This window comes from Diadema setosum, chromosome 1 (genome assembly GCF_964275005.1).
Source record: "Diadema setosum chromosome 1, eeDiaSeto1, whole genome shotgun sequence".
In the NCBI taxonomy this organism is placed as follows: Eukaryota; Metazoa; Echinodermata; class Echinoidea; order Diadematoida; family Diadematidae; genus Diadema; species Diadema setosum.
Genome location: NC_092685.1, coordinates 24,860,725 through 24,884,076, shown reverse-complemented (window position 1 = coordinate 24,884,076; position 23,352 = coordinate 24,860,725). Strand labels below are relative to the sequence as shown.

General features: G+C 37.8%; 1 protein-coding gene across 1 annotated transcript; it reads left to right on the top strand.

The window, feature by feature from the left end:
• The first annotated feature begins 5,617 nt into the window (after window positions 1-5,617).
• LOC140228777 (cytochrome c oxidase assembly protein COX16 homolog, mitochondrial-like) lies at window positions 5,618-12,676 on the top strand. The gene is made up of 4 exons (XM_072309056.1): window positions 5,618-5,704; window positions 8,498-8,575; window positions 9,183-9,257; window positions 10,289-12,676. The coding sequence occupies exons 1-4, from the start codon at window positions 5,618-5,620 to the stop codon at window positions 10,418-10,420; spliced, it is 372 nt and encodes a 123-aa protein (XP_072165157.1). The 3' UTR covers window positions 10,421-12,676.
• Window positions 12,677-23,352: the final 10,676 nt, after the last annotated feature.

Here is a 23,352-nt window from a genome sequence, read left to right as displayed (position 1 = left end):
AAATGTTTCTAATTAGAAAAAAAAAAGCTTTCAAAATGCAGAACGAGTGCAGAGTAATAGTTCCTCAATGTCTTTATGCAATCTCTGATGAGTATTGTACTAAACTCTAGAATTCTTCTTGAGTCTTGATCACTGCAATCCAATCGAGGTATTTTTTTTCTTATGGCAAAATGCCATACTTTATAGAATATATTTATTATGTTATCATTGCTATTTCCTGTCAAAGTTTTTATTTGTTTGCTTTTTGTTCTTTCTTTCTTGTAACGATGCTGGTTTTTCTACTGTAGCCTTCACATTCTGTTGCGTTGTCATATTGTATGTATGCAACATTTGGTGTCAACTTTGGACAATAATCTTGACCATGTATGGAGGGCTCCATGATGTAGCAGTTTGCAATTGTTGTAAGTTGTAACTGAATACATGCAATCACAGTTTTTATTTCATTAGTCTGGCAACAACCTAGAAGCTGTGAGCATTTCAGCTGTTGCCATTGTGAATGCAGATACATGTAATAAGCAACATGAGAAAAGCAATTGTCCTTTCAAAATGGGCACCAAAATGTCTAGTTTCCCCACACTGGGATGATTTTCATAAACACATACAAATTAACATGTAAGTATATGTAGATCTAGCAAGCTAGATTGGAAAGATTTGTTCCAAATGTTAACAAAAGAGATACATCTGTCTACATTTGCCTCAACTTGCCTCAGTTCATCCTAGATTTCTTTTCAACCTTGCATTGCCTAGTGTCTGCTTAAAAGAGGACTTTATAAAGTTTCTAATTATATCTTTGTTTATTTAAATGCATTTTATGAGAATAATTTTTTTTTTTACAGTGCATGTATCATGATCATGCACTCTCAAAGTGAGTAGGAGGATTTCCACACAGAATCAAGCCAATTATGAAAAAGTGCCTTATCATTGATTATTGAAGACTCAAAATGGGCCGTTTCACATATACTAAGTAGATCTGCGTGATTCATTGATGATAAAAGTTAGCTAGGTTGCTAATCTAGGTCTTGCAAGAAAAGGATTACCTGTGCAATAACATGAAAATTTAAGGCCCATCTCAGTCAAATCAACATCAATTCTCAATACAGTATTGTGGAGTGTTGTTTCTGCTAATGATAATTTAAGGACATAGTTTCCTGTATGTAGATTGCATGGACCCCTGGTTTTGCTACTTTTGACTAAAAGACATTGTGAAAGACATTGTAATGAATATTTCACATAAGAGTAGTCTTTCTAGTTGATGTTATGCATGTGATATAAGTATAGTGTGATGACAATTTCAGATAGGATATCTGATTGTTTACAGAGGACAGAATTACTTGACTTTGTTGTAATATACAGATATGCAGAGTTAGAGTCAACAGAACAGTGTGCTTCACTGTCTCATTTGACACAATATGAGATACCAAATCAGTCACAGAAATAATGAATTAAAAAAAAATAAATCATATGGCAGTATACCTGTCCTCTGAATGGATTTGCTCAGTCTGCAAGTCATGTGTTTGTGCTTATTTGTGAAAGAAGAATTTTGTGTTTCAGTTTTCGACTGGTCACTACTCTATCGAGAGTCTTCGCTGAATGTGTTGTTGTTGTTGTTGTTTTAAAGAACGAAAGGAGAGAGAGAAAATGGGGCCCTATACAAATAATTTGCCCCAGACAGCACTTAACATAAAACAAACATTATAAATCTTATAGAGATATAAACAAGAATATTAAATATATACCAAGTCTCCACGAGGGAGCTCATATTGTCTCCACGAGGGAGCTCATATTATCTCCACAAAGGAGCTCATTACGTCTCCACGAGGGAGCTCATATGATATTGATGAATACCTCATATTCTTCAAACAAACTCAAATAACTACAGAATACACGCGCGCATGTACCGCACACTAACTCATCCACATGCACACACTCAAACACACACACATACACCTCCAACCACGCACACACATACCAATATCATGATTCAACCCAATGTAATATACGGTATTTAGATAGAGCACACACACAATGATATGTTTTACAAAATAGATAAGATTACTATGGCTGTATCATTATTTCGAGAAAAAAATACAGTGTTTATATCAAGGAGCTCTGAGCTGAATGTGTGTAGTATGTGTCTTTGTCTGCTGATGCTACCTGCCATGTTTTCCGTATAAATGTGTTCCTTTTTATTTATGTTTCATGTACTAATATGCCTACCTGCAGGAATGATGTACCCCAGCGCCACATTATACATACACATACTGTATGAGTTGTGTATTTGGTATGTTTTTATTTTTCATGCATTTTGTATAAAGTCAACAAGCTGATATACACATGTTTTGTCTCCCATGGCACAAATGCACTCTATGTTGTTCATATACAAAATCCAGAGTGGAAAATTCAGTGGAAAATCATTCTCCTGAAAAGGATACTACATGATTTCTTTTTCTGTCTCTGTGGTTGATTACCAATTGTGAATTCAATCATCAGCATAATTATGTTGTACATTTACAAGTCTTGATTTGCAAAATATTATACTCGAAACTTTACGGCACATATAGGGCCTACAGTTACATGCTACAGATTACACTTATAAGCATTGCTGTTCAGGTGAAACTACAGAAAGATCATGACGAAAAAGGTGGTCAAAGAGAGAAAGAGGGAAAAACTAGATATATCGCTACGGCGACTGATATGCCTCCGCCATAATGCATGGTTCTCCTAATAGGTCTATAGTACAATGTCTTGACAATGTGTGATGACAGTTTCAAACAATTGGCAAAATATTAAAATGACAGGTTTGACACAAATGTGCTGAATGTTCACTTTCCTAGAAATAGGTTCAATTGGATGAATGATTAAAATGTCAGAGTGCAGGTATTTGGGGAACTGATGATTTTTACTTGACTTTTGACCCTTTTATAAGTTTATGCATTGAGTAATTTTTCAAGGTATTGAGAAAAAGTATAATTTCAGTATCAAATGGGAAAATAGCATTATCTAAACCTGGCCTTTGACCTTTGACCTCACAGTTCCAAAGAGAATCACTGTTAGGTTGAACATGCATAAATATGTAAGTCTCATGATGATACCTTGAGTTACTTTTGAGATATGGAGGAAAAAGTGCAATTCAGCACTTTCACTTGACCTTTGACCTTTTGACCTTTGACCTTTTGGCAAGAAACCTCCCACAGAATATATATTGGGTAATACATGTATACATCAAGTTAAAAAAAAACAAACCTTCATTCATTGCATAAATATAAGGAAAGTAGTGATGTTTTGAGAAGTTGACCTTGATCTTTGACCCCCCTGACCTTTGAACCATGACCCCAAACTTCTCTAGATAATCACTGCCCATCGGTACAAGCATATATCCTAAGTTCCATGAAGATACCTTGAACCATTTGCGAGATATGGAGAAAAACGTGAAATTTCAAATTTTTTTTCACAAAATAAGCTGTGACCTTTGATCTGTGACCCTAAAATCCACACAAAGTATTATCCCCCAAGGATATACCCTCATACCAAGTTTGATGTAAAACCACCACACGGTTCTTGAGATATCGACAAAAACAAAACGGGACGGACGGACGGACGGACGGAGGACCCGAAAACATAATGCGTCCGGCCACTTCGTTGCGGAGGCATAAAAAGTAAAGTGAGATACATATTGGGACATTAAAGTTAATTTTTCAGTACCAAATTTTCAGGAAGTAAGTGATTTGTACATTGGATATGCATATCTATCAATATCAACACAAAATTTTTAGGCACTGGACAAAACTTATGAGACAAAATGTGCTACATTTACATCACTCTATAAGGAATAGAATAAATATACTGTTCGACATTATATGTCACAATCACAATCTTTCATAATTTGCTTGGCCTCCCTCCATGATACAGTGTAATACGATACAGATAATTGTTTTCTTTTGTGTGAAAGATGTATCGCAACGTTTCTTCGTCTATTTTTTTTTTTTTTTTTTTGTGCTTCCTTCCATTTGTTTTTGTGTAACCTTTTTTTTTATGCCTCCGCCACGAAGTGGTGCAGGAGGCATTATGTTTTCGGGTTGTCCGTCCTTAACACGTCCGTCGGTCCGGAATGAATTTTGTGGACAGCGTAACTACAATACTGTTTAAGATATCCTAATGAGACTTGATATGTATATGCATGAGTGGATGAAGTTGTGCCTATCAACTTTTGGGTGCACATGTTCAAGGTCAAAGGTCAAAGTTCAAGGTCAAATGCTCAAAATTTCACTATTTCCCCCATATCTATAATGCAATGACTGAAGGTATTTTTTTTTTTGAAACATAATGTATACATGTACTCAGAAATAATTCAAGGTATCTTCACGGAACATACTACATATGCATGTAATGACTGACAGTGATAATCTAGGGAATTGGGGTCATGGGGGTCAAAGGTCAGGGGTAAAAGGTCAAGGTCAACTCTTCAAAATTTCATCTTTTCCCTCATATTTATGCAATGCCTGTAGGATTTTTTTGAAACTTGGTGTAGGCCTATGCATGTACAACCTAATAGAGATTCTCTGGGAAGTTTTTTTGCTAAAAAGTCAAAGGTCAAAAGGTCAAAGATCAAGTGACAGTGCTGAATTTCACTTTTCCTCCATATCTTGGAAGTGGCTTAATTAAGGTATCGTGAAACTTAGTACCTGGTACGGGTACATATTTATGCATGTTCTGCCTGACGGTGATTCTTTTTGGAATTTTAGGTCATTATAGGGTCAAAGGTCAAGGGTCAAAGGCCAGGTTAAAATGCTAACAATTTACTATTTAAAAAAGAAATCATACTTTCTCCCCATACCCTTGACAGTTACTCAATGCATAAACTTATAAAAGGGTCATAACTCAAGTAAAAGTCCTCAAATCCCCAAATACATGCTCTCTTTGAAAATATTATAGCCATTCATCCAATTAAACCTGGTTCAAGGATAGCTAGTGAACATTCAACATTGTTGTGACAAACATTATGTCATTTTGATATTTTGCCAACTTGTGTGAAACTGTCGAATCACACATTGTCAAGATGTACAGACCTACTAGGAGAATCATGCTTTATGGCGGAGGCATACCAGTCACCATAGTGACATTTCTAGTTTTGCTCTAACTTAACCATTTTATAAGTTTATCAAAAAAGCCAAATGGTGTAAGGTATATTTCTCACTTGTAGTATTTATTTTGCTTTTGTTTTGTGTTGTCTTGTGTTTTGTTCTGTTTTGTTGTAATTGTTCCATGGTACACAGAAATATATACGCAATCTGGCCATCCTGACGATACAAAATCATTGTAGATAATTAAATATTGTCTATGTTTTTCGCTTCATCTATTCTAGCTAATAATTTGCATATTGAAATGCGATAAAAGGAAAATCATTCCTTGACCTTGAAGTTTATATTTTTGCTACCATATGCCACTAATCTTCCAGATGATGAAAAGTCAACAAGTACCGTATATAGGGTATAGGCCTAGTATAGGCCGGCCTACCACTGAGGAGGTGCGTGGTATAATGGTCCTTTCATCATCACTTTTTTTTTGGGGGGGGGGGGGGGCCGCGCATGCGCATAGTTACGAGTGATCTTGCATAAAAATGGCAGCGCCCATGGGCACGAAAGGAGGAGGGTTGCTGCAAAGACTGCGGCGGAATACGTTCTTTAAATACGGTTTACCAATGTTGGTGAGTGTTTTTTCCCATGATATGTAAGAATACACATCATTTTCGCGTCATGTTGCTCTGTTGTAATTTCAACAAACCAGTCATTTGGATTGGCTCAGAGCTACTTGTCGAGAGTCAATTTGTACATAGTCCCATACGTGTTATTCGGCGTTGTCTATGATAATGAAACAGATCTTTATACGGCGCAAACTTCTTCTATAATCTTCAAAGGGCTATTAAAATGCAGCCTATCACGAAGATGAATACAACTTATGTGCACGATGAGAGGAGGGGTGTGGGCTTAATCACAAGGTGTGATTTTAAGGTGGGTCATTTAGAGCTCCTTGAACTGATCTAAACTTAGCCCGACCAGACACTGTTACGCTATGCGAAAACAGCGTCTGACGCGCACGGCATGCAGCCTCGAAGTGAGGAACCTCAACACAACTACAAAACTTAGGAACATGTATACTTTTCTCCTTTAAACAAAATACTTTACTCACGTTAAATGCATGTTTCTATTACAGAAGAATAGTTCGCCACACTGGGTCCATGGAGACCACTTGCGATAAGTCCGTGGAACAAATAAATGACACTTTCTAGCGCAATTCCTGACCGTCGGGCTTCGTCGTTGCAGGATTCAAAATGGCGCCTTGACTTATGCGCATGCGTGACCGGATGTGCTCCAGAGCGAGCGCGTGTGCGTTGAAAGTGTCGAACAAACCAGTACAGTTTATAGCTGTATACTAGTAACCGTGCGTACGCTGCTTGAAAGGGCATTCACATCACGTGACCACCCGATATCTAAGCTTGGCCTGGCGTGAAAGATTGTGTACGGTGTGGACATGCTGGATATGATGATCAATTTCGGTAAGTTTCATTACGTACATTTGAATATAGCATCAGATGTAGAGTAAATATTGAAGAGTATACTCGATGAGTTTGAGGTGACAAAAATGATCGTAAGTATCAAAAGTCAAAGCTATCGTGATACGATTACGTCGCTCTCCTAGTGATTGGTGGTCGCGCGCGTACAGCCCTGTCGCGACGTACCATGTACAGCGACTGGGCTGTGTATAGTTAATCTAAACTTAACTAATCTAGACGTTCTAGTGAGTGTAATTTACCTGGTACTTTCGCACCTCCTCGTCTAGGGCTTCGCCTACTAATAAATTACTAACGTTAGACCCTACTACTAGGTATTCCTAGTATTCCAAGTAATCATTTAATTCGAAATGTATGATAACTAGCCTTCATGTACATGTATGGTTTCATTTCAGTGAGCTATTCATTCTGTCAGTAAACAAGTAAATTAAATCATAAATCAAATAGTGGTCAGCGTCACTTCTGTTTTCAGTTTATACACGGCAATTCACTTCTTCAGCTGCACTCGCCAACTCTTTCTTTATAGAACAAATTCTAGATAGAACGGCAAGATTGGATTTTGAAATGCACACGACAGTCAAGTAATCTACCTCGGTAAAACAGTTCCAAAATTCTGATATATTCAATCAAAGATACTCTCCAGCACAACCACATAGGCACAGCGTCACCTCCATTTTGATTGAAATATAATGAATGTACCACTGAAGATTAACAGATCATATTATGAATCATCTAGATAACCATAAGCAATTATCAGGGGCGGATCCAGGAATTCTCTAAAGGGGAGGTGCCTTCACAAAATTAAAGGGGGCTCACGTACCCCCCTCCCCATTTTTTCTTTTGTTTTAACAAACTACGAGTGGGCACGCGCCTGGTGCACCTCTCTCTGGATCTGCCACTGATTATTACCTCTACCAAGGAAGGAGGATCTGTTTTCATCGACATTGGTTTGTTTGTTTGTCTGTCTGTGTGCAAAAACTCAAAAAGTTTTGGATCGATTTGGATGAAACTTGCAGGAAAAGTTGATAATGACACAAGGAACAGGTGATTTCATTTTTGTAGTGATCCATGAATGTGATGGATTTTTGAAGGATTTTTTTTTCTTTTTTTAATGCCCTTGCAGGTAGGGTCAATGAAATTGGGAGTTCAAGCTGAGCATATATGAGGTTTGCATATAATGCGCTCTAAAGTGTATGCTCTGCTTGGGCAAGAAGCCGCGTGACTGGAAGAAGCTGATGATGTAAACAAAAGGATTCCATATTAGAAAATTGGACAATTTTCACCTTGTGTGGATGGAGGTCTGCACTCTCAGAATGCTTTTCTAATAGCATTGTGATATTGGCTGGGCCTAATGGGGGAGGGAGGGATAGCAACTCAGAGTTTGTAGTAGTGACAATATCTTGTGATGTGAGCACACTATATGTTGGCACTAAATGGACGTTTATTGGTGTATGGGATATATTATGCCACATTCCTAGTATGCGATCAAACTTTACATTCTATGAACAAATTGTAAACTCCCTCTTATCATTTCTGGCTGATAAGTGCCACGTGTGTTTTCACAGAATGTTCCACTGGCTAGACTGGCTCCATACTTCGTACATAATGGACATTATATATACAAATTAAGGGGTATGTGGAGCTCAGCAGAACTTGTTGGTGGAACACCCTTGAAAACTCAGGCCAGAAGTTTTCTGACTACCTGCTCATGCCCGGTAACCCTGTGTGTTTATCATGATTTGTTGATCCGTAGCCAGAATATGTCATACTTATTGATTTAAAAAACAAACAAACAAACAAACAAACAAACAATTGCTCTGTGCTTTGTTACTGATGTAGAATATGATTGAATCTTACAGTTTCACAGCGTACCATGTATTCCTGATACGTAAGTCATTTGTGGATATTATATTTCATCTTTCTTCTCAGGTTTTGATTGTTGGAGGAGCATATGGACTGAAGGAATTTAGGACTCTGAGATATGAAATTATTGACAAGAGAAAGACAGTAAGTTAAGGAATAATTTATATTATGTATATATCTCGGCGATGTGTTTATTTTCATATTTGATCATGATGCATTTAGTTCCTCTCTCGAGTGTGAAAATCTGGTTTTTGGGAAATAGATAGAAGAAGTGAGACTAAAGTTATACTCGTGAAGCAATATGTGATTAAAAGCTAGATGGACAGAAATAATCATGAGTGTCAAAATGACAATTTTTGTGGACTTTGGAGACTGTTTGATTAAAGATCATTATATACAACTTGAAATTCCTTTTGTGCTTACTACTTACCTTTTAAGTGTAAAAAAAAATGTAAATGAAACTTACAACAAATTGTATACATTTCTGGTGAGTTTCTCTTTGTTTCCATTTATCATTACCTCCAAGTCAGTGCACAAGCAAGACATTTCTGCATTAAAGGTCAATAATTAAAAGGTGATTTGGCCATGTGGCAGAATTTTTAGATGATTATTGTGATAAGACCACTCACTTTCCAACTTAAAATCCAGATGAAAATGTAATACATATTGTATTTATGGTTTTCATTTCACCAGTATTTTCAGAAGGTGCCCAGCTTGTACAGACCTCTGTATTCTTAATTTTTCATGCAAGGTTGATCCTGAAACTGAAGAAAGGATGAAGCAGAGACAGAAAGCGAAAAAAGCATCGTTGGCTGAGGAATTTGAGGTATGAATCTCATTTAGGAAAAAATGTGTCTAATGCATAGTTTTTTATTTTATTATTTTTTTTTGTATTGTATGTATTTTTTTTTTTTTGCCAAGGAGCAATTAACATTCTTATATGTGTGCAATATGCGTACTGTCATCCTTTTCACAAAAATATTACTGTTATTGTGTTAAAGATATTTAATATTATCCAATTTACAGCACTTGTCATTAATTCCAGCAAATTGTTAAGTCAGCTTGAACAGCCACATGTAAGAAGTATTCTGTGAGAAGTTAAATGTACTGTAATATAAAAGTGCGTAGCATTTTACTTACCAGGTAGTCAGTAAATCAAAATCTTAACTTTTATTGCCAGTAGCAGTTCCATGTATAGAGCCATTCAAACAGGATTTCAAGTTTTCAAGCATTCCACCACCTTTTTTTATTTCTCACTTTGAAATGTGTGTACCTGGTAGTTCACTCCACTCAGCTGTTCTGCTGAAATCCAATCTAATGACAAACTAGCATGACATGTATTGAAACATATCATTATATGTCATGTTATAAGAGATGAAATTTCATTTATTCGTGTACTAGTGTCCTTCATGAAATGCTTACTTTACAGTAGATGACACATTCTAGTATTAACGAGTGCTTTGGGACCAAATAGATGCACATAGTGGCACCAGGGAATCCTTAATGATTTGCATATCACGCTTCATACCCTGAAGGGAATTCCTTTTTGTACTTAATTTTGGTTCATTGCTTTTTATAGCAAAATTACTCTCACACAGTTCAATCTTTCATGTTATTCTCTTCATGTTTCAGAATTTATCAATGTTTGTGAAAAATTCTTATTCCCACTGAGCAAACCAGTCATGCTGAGTATCACAAGTTTCATTGTGGATTAATCTTTCATGGTAGACCACCAATCATTCATTCATTGAAACAATGCAACGATCCCGCACCTTTCTGTTCCTGTATGAACCGTAAGTGAGATGAAGGATGTAAACCAAGTCTTTCATAGATTATATCCTATTTACTTGTCTTCAGAGATTGCAACAGCAGGATCTTGACACATGGCACAACATTCGTGGGCCCCGCCCTTGGGAGGATTCCAAGGAATTCCAGACGATGCAGAGGCAGAACATGGAGAGGAGCAAACATGTGGAGCTGACCAGATAGCATAGTGTATTGGAAAACAAATGTAACAATGCAAATTTTTTGTTGTTCATTATGTGATCATGGGTGATTTCCATGTCAGTTTTCAATTTTCGGTATCACCAATACCTAGCTGCCGTGCACAGAGCAGTGTTTTAGATGCATTGTGGGATAGCTCAGGGGACAAACTTTCCCTGGTTTCGGCTGCCTGTGCACTCAGGCCACGTGCTGTCTTTTATCCAGGAATATTTTTTGTTGAATATTTCTTCGCTTTTTATCATGCGACCAGCGCATTGAAGCCTTGCAGCAGTGAATCATGACTCTAGTGACTGCAAATCAGTAAAATTTAGAAACTTTCAACTTTTTGAAAACTGAATTATAGCCAAGAAAAAAATAGGAATAAAAAAAGGAAAAGCAGACAAATAACTCTATTGATTTGTATCGGAACTGCCATGCATGCGAGACAACCGGAGGTGGCAATGGCACCAAGGAATCCCACAGTGCATCTGTGACAGGGCTCTTCAGCGTGCGCAGAAGTTTTCTGCGCATTGGCCATACTGGGAATTCTTGGCCCATGTCGACAAAGATTTATCAGCTCCTTTGATGTGTTGTGCCTCAAGAGTAACAACTATGAAATTAAAGTATGTAGTTGGTCTTGAAATCATTGATAACATTATCATTCATTCCCATTCAAAGACTGCAAAAAGTCTATAAAGATGAGTGAAGTACAGTCAACCTTGTTTTAGTCGACCTCACGTAAGTCAAATAATTGTGTAAGTCGAAGGTCTTTTCGAGACCTCGACTCTTTATATTCTTTTGATATCAATCCCTTATAAGTTGAATTTTCTCTAAGTCAAAGCCATTTCTTCAGTCCGAATAGATTCAACTTGGGAAAGTTTGATTGTTTAGAGGTGGAGCTTGGTCACTACAAGACCTTCAACTTGGGAGCAATCACAATACCAAAAGAGCACTTCTCGACCCGTTGTGTGTTGAACGTGTTTGCACCATCTCGCCACGCCATCAAATGAACATGTTGAGCATGTTGAGCAATGTAGTTCTTTTTCTTCAAAGTTCTGCAAATGCATATCGTGTACAGAGTAGATTTTTGATATTCACTCTTTCAAGTAAAGGTTTTTCTTTTATGATGGTGTGTTGCATTTGCTTACTGTACAGCTGGCTTTGTGGCTGACAGAAATGCCACACAACTCCAGTCATTACAAATATTTTGTTCTGCGGGAATCGGCATCAACATGTCATCTTTGCTGAAAGCCACCCACTTGGTCATAGTGTCTGCTGACTGTGCCTTACACAAGTTTTTGAGGAGCCAAACCCCAATATTGAATGAAATTATACAGTATATGATACAGGATGAGTGAGGATGTTTAAAAACAGGACTTGCATAAGTACATTCTGACTCATACAACATATTAGGAATCTTTTATAGACGAGATTATCAGAGAGGTGAAACACAGATTTGCTGATGCCATTGACAATTCTTTTTTTTGTTTGTTCTGTTTTTCTATTGACTGGTGACAGGACTTATAGTACCACATAATCAACGTTTACAAGAATCATGTTTTTCTTCCAGTCTTTTGGTAGCAGTAAGACTACAAATATTCTTTACAACTTGAATGCATTTTTCTCTAATCATATGAAGGTGCAGAATGCTAGTAATTATGTTTTTAAAAATTGGTGTGAATGCTGTTCCTGATTTCACAGATGTAGAGGAATTTGTAAGACATTTTCCCCATCATAATGATATAATGCATGCCAGTGATGGACGTAATTACAGCTGTATATGTATTATTTAGTGGGAGCAATGTGGCATAATTGATAAGACTACCGACTTTAGATAGGAGGACCCGAGTTCGATTCCCGCCCAGTGCTTACATCCTTGGACAAGATATTTTTACCCAGTATGTCCCTCTCGACCCAGGTGTATAAATTGGTACCTGGCAACGCTAGGTTAATAATAGTAGCAGGGCCCTCTGGTAGAGCAGTGGCAAACACTGAAGAGGCTATCCTGGCTAAATAAGACTTTATTGTTATTATCATTATTATTATTATTGTTAATACATGTATTATTATTATTATTATCATCATCATTAGTATTATAATTATTTTTTTTTCTTTTTACTTCTTACCAGATTGCTGTAACTTTGTTGTGACTGATGAGGTCAATGTAGAGTGTAGCTAAAGATGCATTTTCCTTATTCATGCAAATTTGACATTTCACATTGGCATCAAACCAATAAAATTTTAGATCAAGATTATCTCAAATATATCTTGTAAAGGTAGAAGTGCCAGACTTTGCTTGTAAATTTTCATATTCCTGGAGTGTGACAAGATAATGCTACATTTTTCGTTTGAGCTGGCAATTCATCCACAACATTATACAGAATGATGCAAGTACACATACATACATTTGGATAGCTTTCAAATCGATCATGGTTTGCTGTTACTTTTCCCCGTTAACAGCTCCCTCAGTGTTGACAAAAACACTATTGCCATGGGTAGTGACAGTCCTACACAATTGACTTTGTGTATGTACACTTTTGCCAGTGTCTGTTTGTGGGTGTGCCTGTGTATGTGGAATGGGGGGGGGGGGGGGGGGGGGGAGAGAAATGAGGAAATGAGGAAATTTTAAAAGTATATGGTGTACTGTAATTTATTAGTCACCGTTCATGATTATTGTCTTTTTTTATGTTTACTAAGATACATAAGTGATTAAACAATGTGACAATTACATTCAGTTCCATTACAAAGTTTACCTACTTTGGGCCCAAAAAAGAAGAAATCAGATTTCTTGTCACATGGAAATCAATGCAGCTAAAAAGAAAGTAATATAATGGAACACATCCAGTCCGTGGTAAACAAACACAAGAAACACACTTATACCAGTATGAATCATATTGCAATGACATAATGTAATATTTCTCGATGTCGAGGTAGACGTGAACCACTTCATGAGCAATTTACATGGAATCGTCATGAGAGTGCCACTGACATTGTAATTTGAGTTCATATAAGTCCATTTTACAATGAATGAGCATTGAGAATCCCACTGAAAGCATCCACATCCCAGTTTCGCTGCAGCCGTCTGCGTTCAATTCTAGCTGCTACGTGGCGCCCCTGACCGAAGCGTATCCTGGAAGAACGCTGCATCATCGCCAGCAAGTCTTCGTCCGTCTTCTTCGCCTCGGGCACGTTCGCGCGATGGATGCTGTAGTACGTCAAGAACTGATTGTGGAAAGCATGCGGTCTGTCGTCGTCGGCGTTGCCGTTTTCGGCAGTCAGATACAGAGAACGACCTACCGAGTCCGGCGCCGTGATCAGCTTGGATGATTGGCTATCGTCCTTAGCTCCTTGATTTTTTCTGCTGTCGGGAATGTTATCACTGCATGAAGCTGCAGTTTCCGCGGGATCATCATGCGTTTGTTCGTTATCACTGTCATCCTTTTCATCCTGCTGGGAATACACCAAGTTCATGACCGACTGTCGTTCCCGGAAGCTCAACCACGCGATGCTGTGCACCATGGAGAGCTGGCTCGCCGTGGCACCATGTGTTCGAAACGTCCCGTTCGAGCGGAAATCGTCTGGGCGCCGTCGATGGTCGTAACGTTGCAAATGTTTCGGCAAGGCGGGCAGGGACTGGTCCGAATTGTGTTGGCTCGTTGCTCCAGGTTCACGTTGCTCATTAAAAGTGCTATTCCTGCGATCACGCGTTTTGGTCAAAGCAAGATCGTCACTCGTAGCCACCTTTTTAATCTGTCTCGGTCCCTCGGAATTGTTCACAGACTTTTGCGCTTGTTCTTCTTGGCACCTTTTTCGAGTAGAAACTGGTAGCTGCGGGAATGAAATGTTGTCCCGGGGATGATTACCTTCTCCGCCAGACTGCACCCATGTGGACGATTTCCCAAAATCGTGGCGGAGCGAGTCCTCAGAGCGGAAATGGTGATTTTGAATACCCTTGGAGCTCTTTCCGAGACCCAACTCCCGTTTGATCTCGTTGAAACCCTTGATGTCCTGTTTCAATTGCAGGACTTCAATGTCGTAGTTGCGCAGTTTTCGTAAATGATCCTTGGTCATTAGGAGGATTCTTGAATCCGACACTCGTCTTTCGCAGTCATTGTTTCGGATAACTCGCTGCGAGTGCTCCGAAATTTGTTTGCGCAACGATCCATGGTACATGTTAATGTCCTTGGGTTTGCTACTCGTAACATATCGCGAAGAAAACATTTTGTTTTGGCTCTCCCAAATGTCGCCGAAGAACTGAATGCTCCGCTCATGCAGACAGATGCTGTCAAACATCAGCAATTTTTCTTCATACGATGCGTTTTAGTAGTAAAGCGTTCCAGAAACAAAATTGCTCCCTACAGATAGAAACATCTGCGGTGAACATTGAGTGAGGTGTACATTGTGGCTTTACCGACGTGTACTCATCAATTGCATCTAGTGATTATCTGGTTGCATGGATAAAGAATGTAATGATATTTGCGTTGTGGTGATATCTCGAGGAACTTTACCCACGTGTTACGTAACACGGCATAAAATAATGCGACTGCGTCGCCACTGGTCATTCGGCACAATGACGGCCAATCCGAAATATCGTCAAAACACCTAGAGATAATAATTGTTGCAATGAACTCTGAATATATACGTGAAAGTGCAGTGTAGGGACGTGGATGAAACTCTTGACTATTAGCTCTTCCAAGACGCTGGCTGGGGTTCGAATCCCGCCCGGCGCGTCCATCCGCATCTTAGAGAAAAATCATATACAGGTCCAAAAGATAAGTAAATTATGCAGTTCCATACGTAAATGTGTAATACATCGTGATGCAAACTGCATAATTATTATAAACAACAAAACAAAACAATATAAAATACTAAACATGCCGGACTCGACATTTGCGGTGGCCCGGTGGCCCATTGCTACCAGAAATAGAAGTGGGCCACCACTTCTTAAAGGGAAGGTACAGTATTGGTGGAGATGAGAATGGGCTTCTACCTTTTGCGAGATACCAAGAAAACACTTCTGATTTAGTACATTGCATACATTCAAAGTTTATTTAATGAAAATCGGGTTTGGAATGACTGAAACATCCAAAAACAAAGTAAAACAAATGATCGTAATAAAGTGTGGGTCCCACACTTAATAGAATCGCTCTTTTTTTTTTTTTTTTGGATATCTCTGCCATTTCAAAACCAATTTTCATCAAATAAACGTTGAATTCCTCATAGAATTACATTGTCTTTCATATTTCATAAGAGGTTTCTCATTATCTCACCCAAAAAAAGTTAGAAACCTGAAATTAGGTCTGGACCAAAACTATACGATCCATGTTTGGTGCCCCCATCCCCCTACACACACACACACACACACACACAAAAAAAAAAATATATATATATACATATATATATATATATATATATATATATATATATATATATATATATACATATATATATATATACATACATATATATATACTATATATATATATATATATATATATATATATATATATATATACATACATATATATATATATATATATATATACATACATATATATATATACTATATATATATATATATATATATATATATATATACATACATACTACATACATAATTATAATATATATATATATATATAGATAGATAGATACATACATACATATATTTATATATATTATGGGGTGGCATAGTGTCAGGTCTCATCACAACTCATAACGCAACTGCATAACTGTAACTGCTATGAATGATCGTACGTGCCTGAGGTATTTTTTGAGGTTTTCTGATCTCCATGTAACAGGCATATGCCAAAAACATACTCTGTGGGGACCTCGTCGAGATCTAAGTCTACTCAACACATCACATAAATCAAGTGTAATCCCCTCCCCCCCCCCCCACCCCTTCGTCTATGTAGAAAGCAGACGGCAAATCAAATTTTATGTGACTCACATACACAGATGAATACAAGATAATTATAGCCTCCATCTTCGATTTACAAGCACACACGAAGATGAACACAAACACACAATGAAGCACACACACACGCCCAACTCAAAGAACACTAGCCCGATCTGCACAGAATTTTACAGTGCGCTTTCAAAAATATTCTTAAATACGTTTATTGGTAGAGACTAGAGATCACAGCGTGAATTTAAATAAATCAGGAAAACATGACATTTATTCTTCAACTTGATTTTGCAGTTACAAAGAAAAATAACAAAGATTGGTAAGTTGCATCTTATACTGTATTTATGGGGTATACATGTTTTACACTATAGCGATATAGACATAATTTTGCGTGAATAGTTATACAAGGAGAGTACAGCCACCCTGGTGTAAATTCAAAAATGAGGAAAGTTGTATGACTATCATTTAAAATTTTCGCTCTAAAGAATGAGGTAATCATTCCAGCGCCAATGTGATAAATTTCGACATGAGACATCGAAATCGCATCCACTTAAAATAGAATGATCTACTCCGAGTCCTATTCGTGGTTATGGGGACATCCTCGCACCCTATACTCAGTATCCTAGTACATATGTACATTGTATTACTGTCTAAGGCGCATTTGCAACCGTTTCGTTTAACTACAAAGTGTATCTTTGTACGTGCAACATAACACTAGCTTGTATACCAACTGAAAACAAGCCCAAGTCGAATTAATCCAAAGGGATTGGAAAGACTCCCTCGAATTACGTGAATTGCGACTTCTCATTACTCAATACAATGATCCGAGAGGATGCTCGGATCATCTAATTAGAACGTGTTCATATCCATCTGCGGGTAAAATTTTTCTTCAACTTAGCCAATGTTTCGACTAGTGCGAGGTTGCATAGCTGCACCTGCATCTAATCGAAAGAAAGCACCACACTGTTCACATAATCATGTCTTTTCATTGGTAGACACCGTTGACTCTGCCGAAATTAACTAGTTAACTGTCTGAACACTTTTTGTAATACATGTACTCTGAAAACCTACTAGTTAATAATATGTGAAGCTCTGAGCAAAGACTATGATTACCATGTGATTTCAGTTGAAAGAGTTACTTTTTAGGATAACTTAATACAATCTTCTCTTCTTCTTTTTTTCAAATTAAATCATACTAGCCTAGAACGTTCCTCCCTTTTATTTCTTGTTCCCTTTGAGAACAGCATTTGCAAGTAGTCTTGGTGGTCAAATTCAAGATTTATAGTCGTCACTATTTCTGTGCAGTCTGGAAAAAGAAGTGAGCGTCATGGACATAACTCGGTGTCAGGGAAAGTGAGGGAATAACAACGCCGTCAAGCGTGTGCGGTAACCATGGAAATAGATGCCAGGATAACGGCATAGACACGGAGAACTATCGAACGGTACCCTCGACCCGCACTCTTCGATCTATATGTCCCGACATAGTCACGATACAAGACAGATAATCATGCATGGAAATGGTACAAATCGCATTCGACTCGTGCTTGAAGGAAGCATTAGCGGTCATGTCCGTGCATCCATTAAGGAGTATACCAGTACAGTGTGTATAGGTGTCCGACTGATCAGAAAGATGAAGGATGGGCTGTGCTATATGAGCTTTATTTACTCTTCATACGCAATAGACCGACGGATCACTGGCTAGGTGGCGTTTATATACCGCAACATGACCTCGTCAGTTCCGTATGTCACGTTTCATCGTATCGAAGATTATATATTAAAAATATATATAATATATATATATATATATATATTTTTGCAGTGTACACTCTTCGCCTGTATTTGGCAATTTGTTCATCCAACAAGGATGAGTACCCCCCCCCCCCCCAACACCACCGCGAGCGTGCGGCAGCATATAGATTTCACAAACGCCGCTTTTCCAGTCTGCGTTTCTGAAGTTTGTTCATTTCAAATTATATGTAAGTTATACACAGATTCGAGAAAAAGGATTGAATGTCTATACGCTGTGATCAAGTTGCTACACATTCAACGCTCAAGAATATTCGAATCAACATGACGTCAGCGTTGATATGCCTTTAATTTAGCTGTGCTAGTATTCAAAAGGTACGCCCTCGACTTCTGGCTTTCCCGGACATTAAAAGTTTACGCATCACTGCACGACAGATGTTACATAATTGTATTGTTTTCTGTTGCTACTATGTTCTTTTATTGTTTGGTATTGTTTTCGAAGCGCTGACGTCCATCAGAGTTAGAGCTCCGACAGGATTAGGAAAGGTTGAGGAATTCCAGCAAATTATGTCGGAATTCTTTAGGCGTCGGACGCGGGAAGGGTGCGATTGTAGTTACATTACTACGAATCTCTGGGTATCAATTGACTGCAGACTAAGATCCTATACCTGCAGCTGATAGTGTCATGAATCAGTCGGAAAGTGCGCGACATGCTGCGATAAATGCTGATCGTATCACCACAGCGCGGAGCGGACACATCAATAGGATCACACAAGGAGTAAAATCATGGACTACATGTTTAATAGGACTCGATTGGTCTTGATCAGAATTCGGACGCAGAAATTTAGCCCTTTCCCTGAGCCCGGCCCAAGAAGGTGCGGGAACGTCCGGAGATGATAAGGAATGACAAAAACAGTGAACGGAATCTTTCAAGAACGTGCGGAGAGGTTGCCAAATAAATGCGCATTTACTATAGATTTGTGTTCCGCGTATACATGTCCGCGCCCTAGTGGATGTCGGGTTCATAATTGGGGTTTGTTTTAAACCTAACACACTCGCACTTAATCGGAAACAGGCATCAAAAATACTTTGGTGTTGACAAAATGAAGTACAATGTATGCTGAATAACAATCAGACCGTTTCTTCATAACAATTTCTCCCACTATCTTTCAAATAAGGGGCAAATGTTACAGAGTTCTATAAAGTAACATGGTCGCAGAGAAGTCAAAGTACAAGTATTGCATCAAAATTTTCCGATATATTATTCGCATTTTACGCACACCTTTACAACATGGGTTGTTAGCAAACACTAAGGGAGCATGCTCAAGGCTTGCACGACCGAGCAACAACTATTACATGCAAACTTGATTATGAATTTTAAAATGTATTTTGTACGAGCAGGTAAGTACTTTGTTGCTTGGTCCTCATGGAAAATAAGTCCATAAATTTGTGAATACATCAGAAAAGCATACATGAACTATTGCTCTAAAATCATATGAAGTGGTAAAGTCACTTGAGTTATGCAAAGACATGGAAAATTATTGCAACTGCACGTTATTACTTCTTCACCAAATCTATGAAATCAACACCAATCTCAAAATGATAGATTTGATGTCTCTTGTGGTTCATGTTTGCTGATGGAAAAAAAGGCAAATCATCAACTCAAATTGTGAAACTCCGTTCAGCAGAAAACATTCAACACTAGTGCTCACAAGTAGGCCTACATCATCATTTTGAGTCAACTTTCATAAATATCATTTGACTACTAGTACATAAGTTAAAATCACCCATTCTATGCAAAAAAAAGAAGAAAAAATTGATGTTACCATGGCAACGGGCAGGCCTCTGCTATATTGCATTATTCTCCCAACACAATTTGTAGGTACATCTTGAGAATGCCTGATAACATCTGTGACCATTTTCAGCATAGAAGCCTTAGCTGATCAAACATGCGCTATATCTCCAAACCTTTGAGCAATTTTGCACACATGGGTGAATTGTACAATTTAGTCTTCATCTTTGACACTTGACCTTTAACCCAATGGCTTGCAACTTTCTCCAAATAACTACTATCTGGTAATATGTGCATTTATTTTCATGACATTACCTAGAGCCATTTTCAAAATATGAAAAAAATTTTTTTGAAATTTTACCATTTTTGAAAGTGACCCTTGACCCCATGGCCCAAATCTTTTCCTGTAGAATCAGTGTGTGGTAATGCATGTATATACGCCTATATAAAGTAATGCAGTCATCATATTCTAGGTAAGGAGAAAATATTGTAATTCAGCATCAAATAGTGTAACTTCAGCATTTTTGTCTGACCTTTGACCCCATGACCCAAAACTTCTCAAGAGAATCACTGTCAGACAATACATGACAGTATACTACATGTCATGAAGATACCTTGAGCCATTTCTGAGATACATGTATAGAGAAAACAGTGATATTCTAGCAGTTTCACCTAACTCTTGAGCTTTGCCCATGGCCACAGACTTTTCCCACAGAATGTGTGTCTGGTAATGTATATGTATACAGTGAATTTAACGAAAATACCTTCACACGTTGCAGAGATATGGGGGAAATAACAAAATTGTAGAATTTAACCCCGATCTACCACCTTCGACCTTTAGCATGTGCACCCACAAGTTGAAATGCAGAGCTTCATACATTCATACATACGTGTACATATGCCAAGTTTTATCAGGATAGGGCCTACCTTACACAGAACTGAATTAGTTATTTCACCCACTAAATAAATTACGGACAGACGGAAGGACAGACAGATGAACGGACAACCCGAAAGCATTATGACCCTGTCGATTCTTTGTGGCAGAGGCATGAATGAAAATCTACACAGCAAAACAAAATTCAATGTTATAATAGGAAGCTCAAAGTTGTTTCTAAAATGTAATAAAAATATATCAAAAGTTTGCAACACACGACATACAGCTATGTTGTGCAGTATTGCACATTACAGACATACAACTGACTTTATTGCTCTAAACCTGACATACAACAGCAACAGTAACAGCAGCAACAGCAACAGCCCATGCAAAGTTTTGGGAGTGGTAAAGTTTTAACATAGTTTTCATAGGCCTGCAGAAACTGCCAGTTTTTGCTAAAAAGTGGATATATGATGCATAAAAAATGTGTAAAATAATGCTGTGATAATACAACTTTTGTTGGGTAACACTCCAATTTGAATTATTAGCCAAAGTGGTTTGCAAGAAGTACTACAGCCTCAGAGCATACCCGATTGTGGTTGATGCATATTCTTTTTATTTATTTATTTATTTATTTATTTTTTACAATCAATTATCAATAATTGACAAACCGGGCCACAGTAATATCCACCAATCTTCTGCCCGCGAGTGAATTGCATGCAGCTTGTTGGGAAATAACATTGTAAGGGAAAGATCAATCATCACATAACGTTCTACCTACCCACTACTACATGGGGAGGGAGCTTTACGGATAAAAGTAGTACGCATACAATCGAGGTCATTTTACACTTTTGATCTGAAAATACTCCAGAACAAGTCATTATCTTAGCAAATTGTGTCAGCCAGACAAGTTTCTTGGTAGACCCTTTTGATGTAGACCCTTTTAATGTAATATTGCAAAGCAGATTGCAAAGCAAATTCCAAATGGTGAACCATGAATTTTGAGTCCTTCTGAGAACAAGTGAATAAATCCCTTGTCCACTTAACAGCTAGGATAAACTCACCAGGCTGCTATTGTCTCTCTTTCGTTTTCACCCCGGCTATCATCTTGAATAGATCGAATGAATGCAAACACTCATTTTTCAGCAGAACGCTATCACAAATTCTGGTGAAATAATTCTGTTCTATGCTTAGACCATGATCCCTCAGTGGCAGCTTCAAATGAAACAGCTTTCTCTGTCTGACATCTGTAAGTCCTCTGTGTGATGTAATGGGATGTGTTAAAATTATGAAAGGATATTTTATCTGAAGTCTTTTTGCAGCAAAATATTGAGGCCCTACGCATGCAGAAAAGCCTTATTTGATTTTGTTCTCTTTCATAAATGAACCTGCTGCCACAGGCCGTGATGCATCTTTTCAATCAATTTTGATACCAGAGATAGATCTCACACACTCCCATCCCCCTTTTTTTTTCCTTGCAGCTACTTTCTCAAAACCTTGCATGGATGTACAATTGTAATTATTCAAGTAGGGCAACAATAATTTTGAACAAATGAACATTAAGATGAATATCACCCATAACTTGGCAAATTAGGATTTCAAGACTCACAGACAGAGCTTCTTCACTCCACTAATGTCAAACACCAGTACTTGTTGACACCTGAAACAGTGTGTGTGTGTGTGTGTGTGTGTGTGTGTGTGTGTGTGTGTGTGTGTGTATGTGTGTGTGTGTCAATGTGTAGTATCTACAAAATGCTTCATGGACTTCACTTATTCTAAATATGTGCATGTAAATAGAACCTTTACTGGCCTAATCATATCTTATTCTATTTTCCTTTTTTAAATAATGAATGCATATGTACATGCTATTGCATACTTTTACATAAATGCTATAATGTCTCCATTATGAACATGCCCTTTTCAATTCTATGGCAGGAGTTTTCCATTGAAATGGATGAACAGATAAAGCAACAGAACATGTGCATAAATACAGGATGGGCACTAAATCAAAAGGAAATGAAACAAAAGCTTTTCAGTTTTGTAAGTGAGGGCATACAACGTGAGGTTTATCACTACGTATTGCAGAATTGGCATGCAACTATGTAAGCCAAGTGACATCTTATAAAAATATAAATAGATGCTTGAACAATTACATCTGAGCCTGAGCCTACAATTATCTACTCCCTCGAACCATGACACACACACACACAAATAATATACTGTATTTCTTTAGGCTTGTAACAGATTATGCTTTCAAAGCATCTTGACTGCAACTGTGTTTTGCAAAAAGCTTTGGGAAAGAAAAACATTTAATATTATATGCAGTATAAACATTTGTCTATGCAAAAGGCAGTAATATTTATAATAGACATGTATAGATACGTGTATGTTCATGTGATGTGCGGCGGTCTGTGCTTGGCAGTGTTTCATTCTACAGGTAGGAAAATATACTGGCAAAATGCAGAACTCTTCATTGCTGAATCTCACACAATCAATTACATATTTATTTTTTTCCCCATGCACACTTGTGACAAAGAGTTATCTCATACCACATGCATATGTCATACATTATTCAACATGGAATGATTACTGGCATGTAAAAGTAAGCAGGAACTATT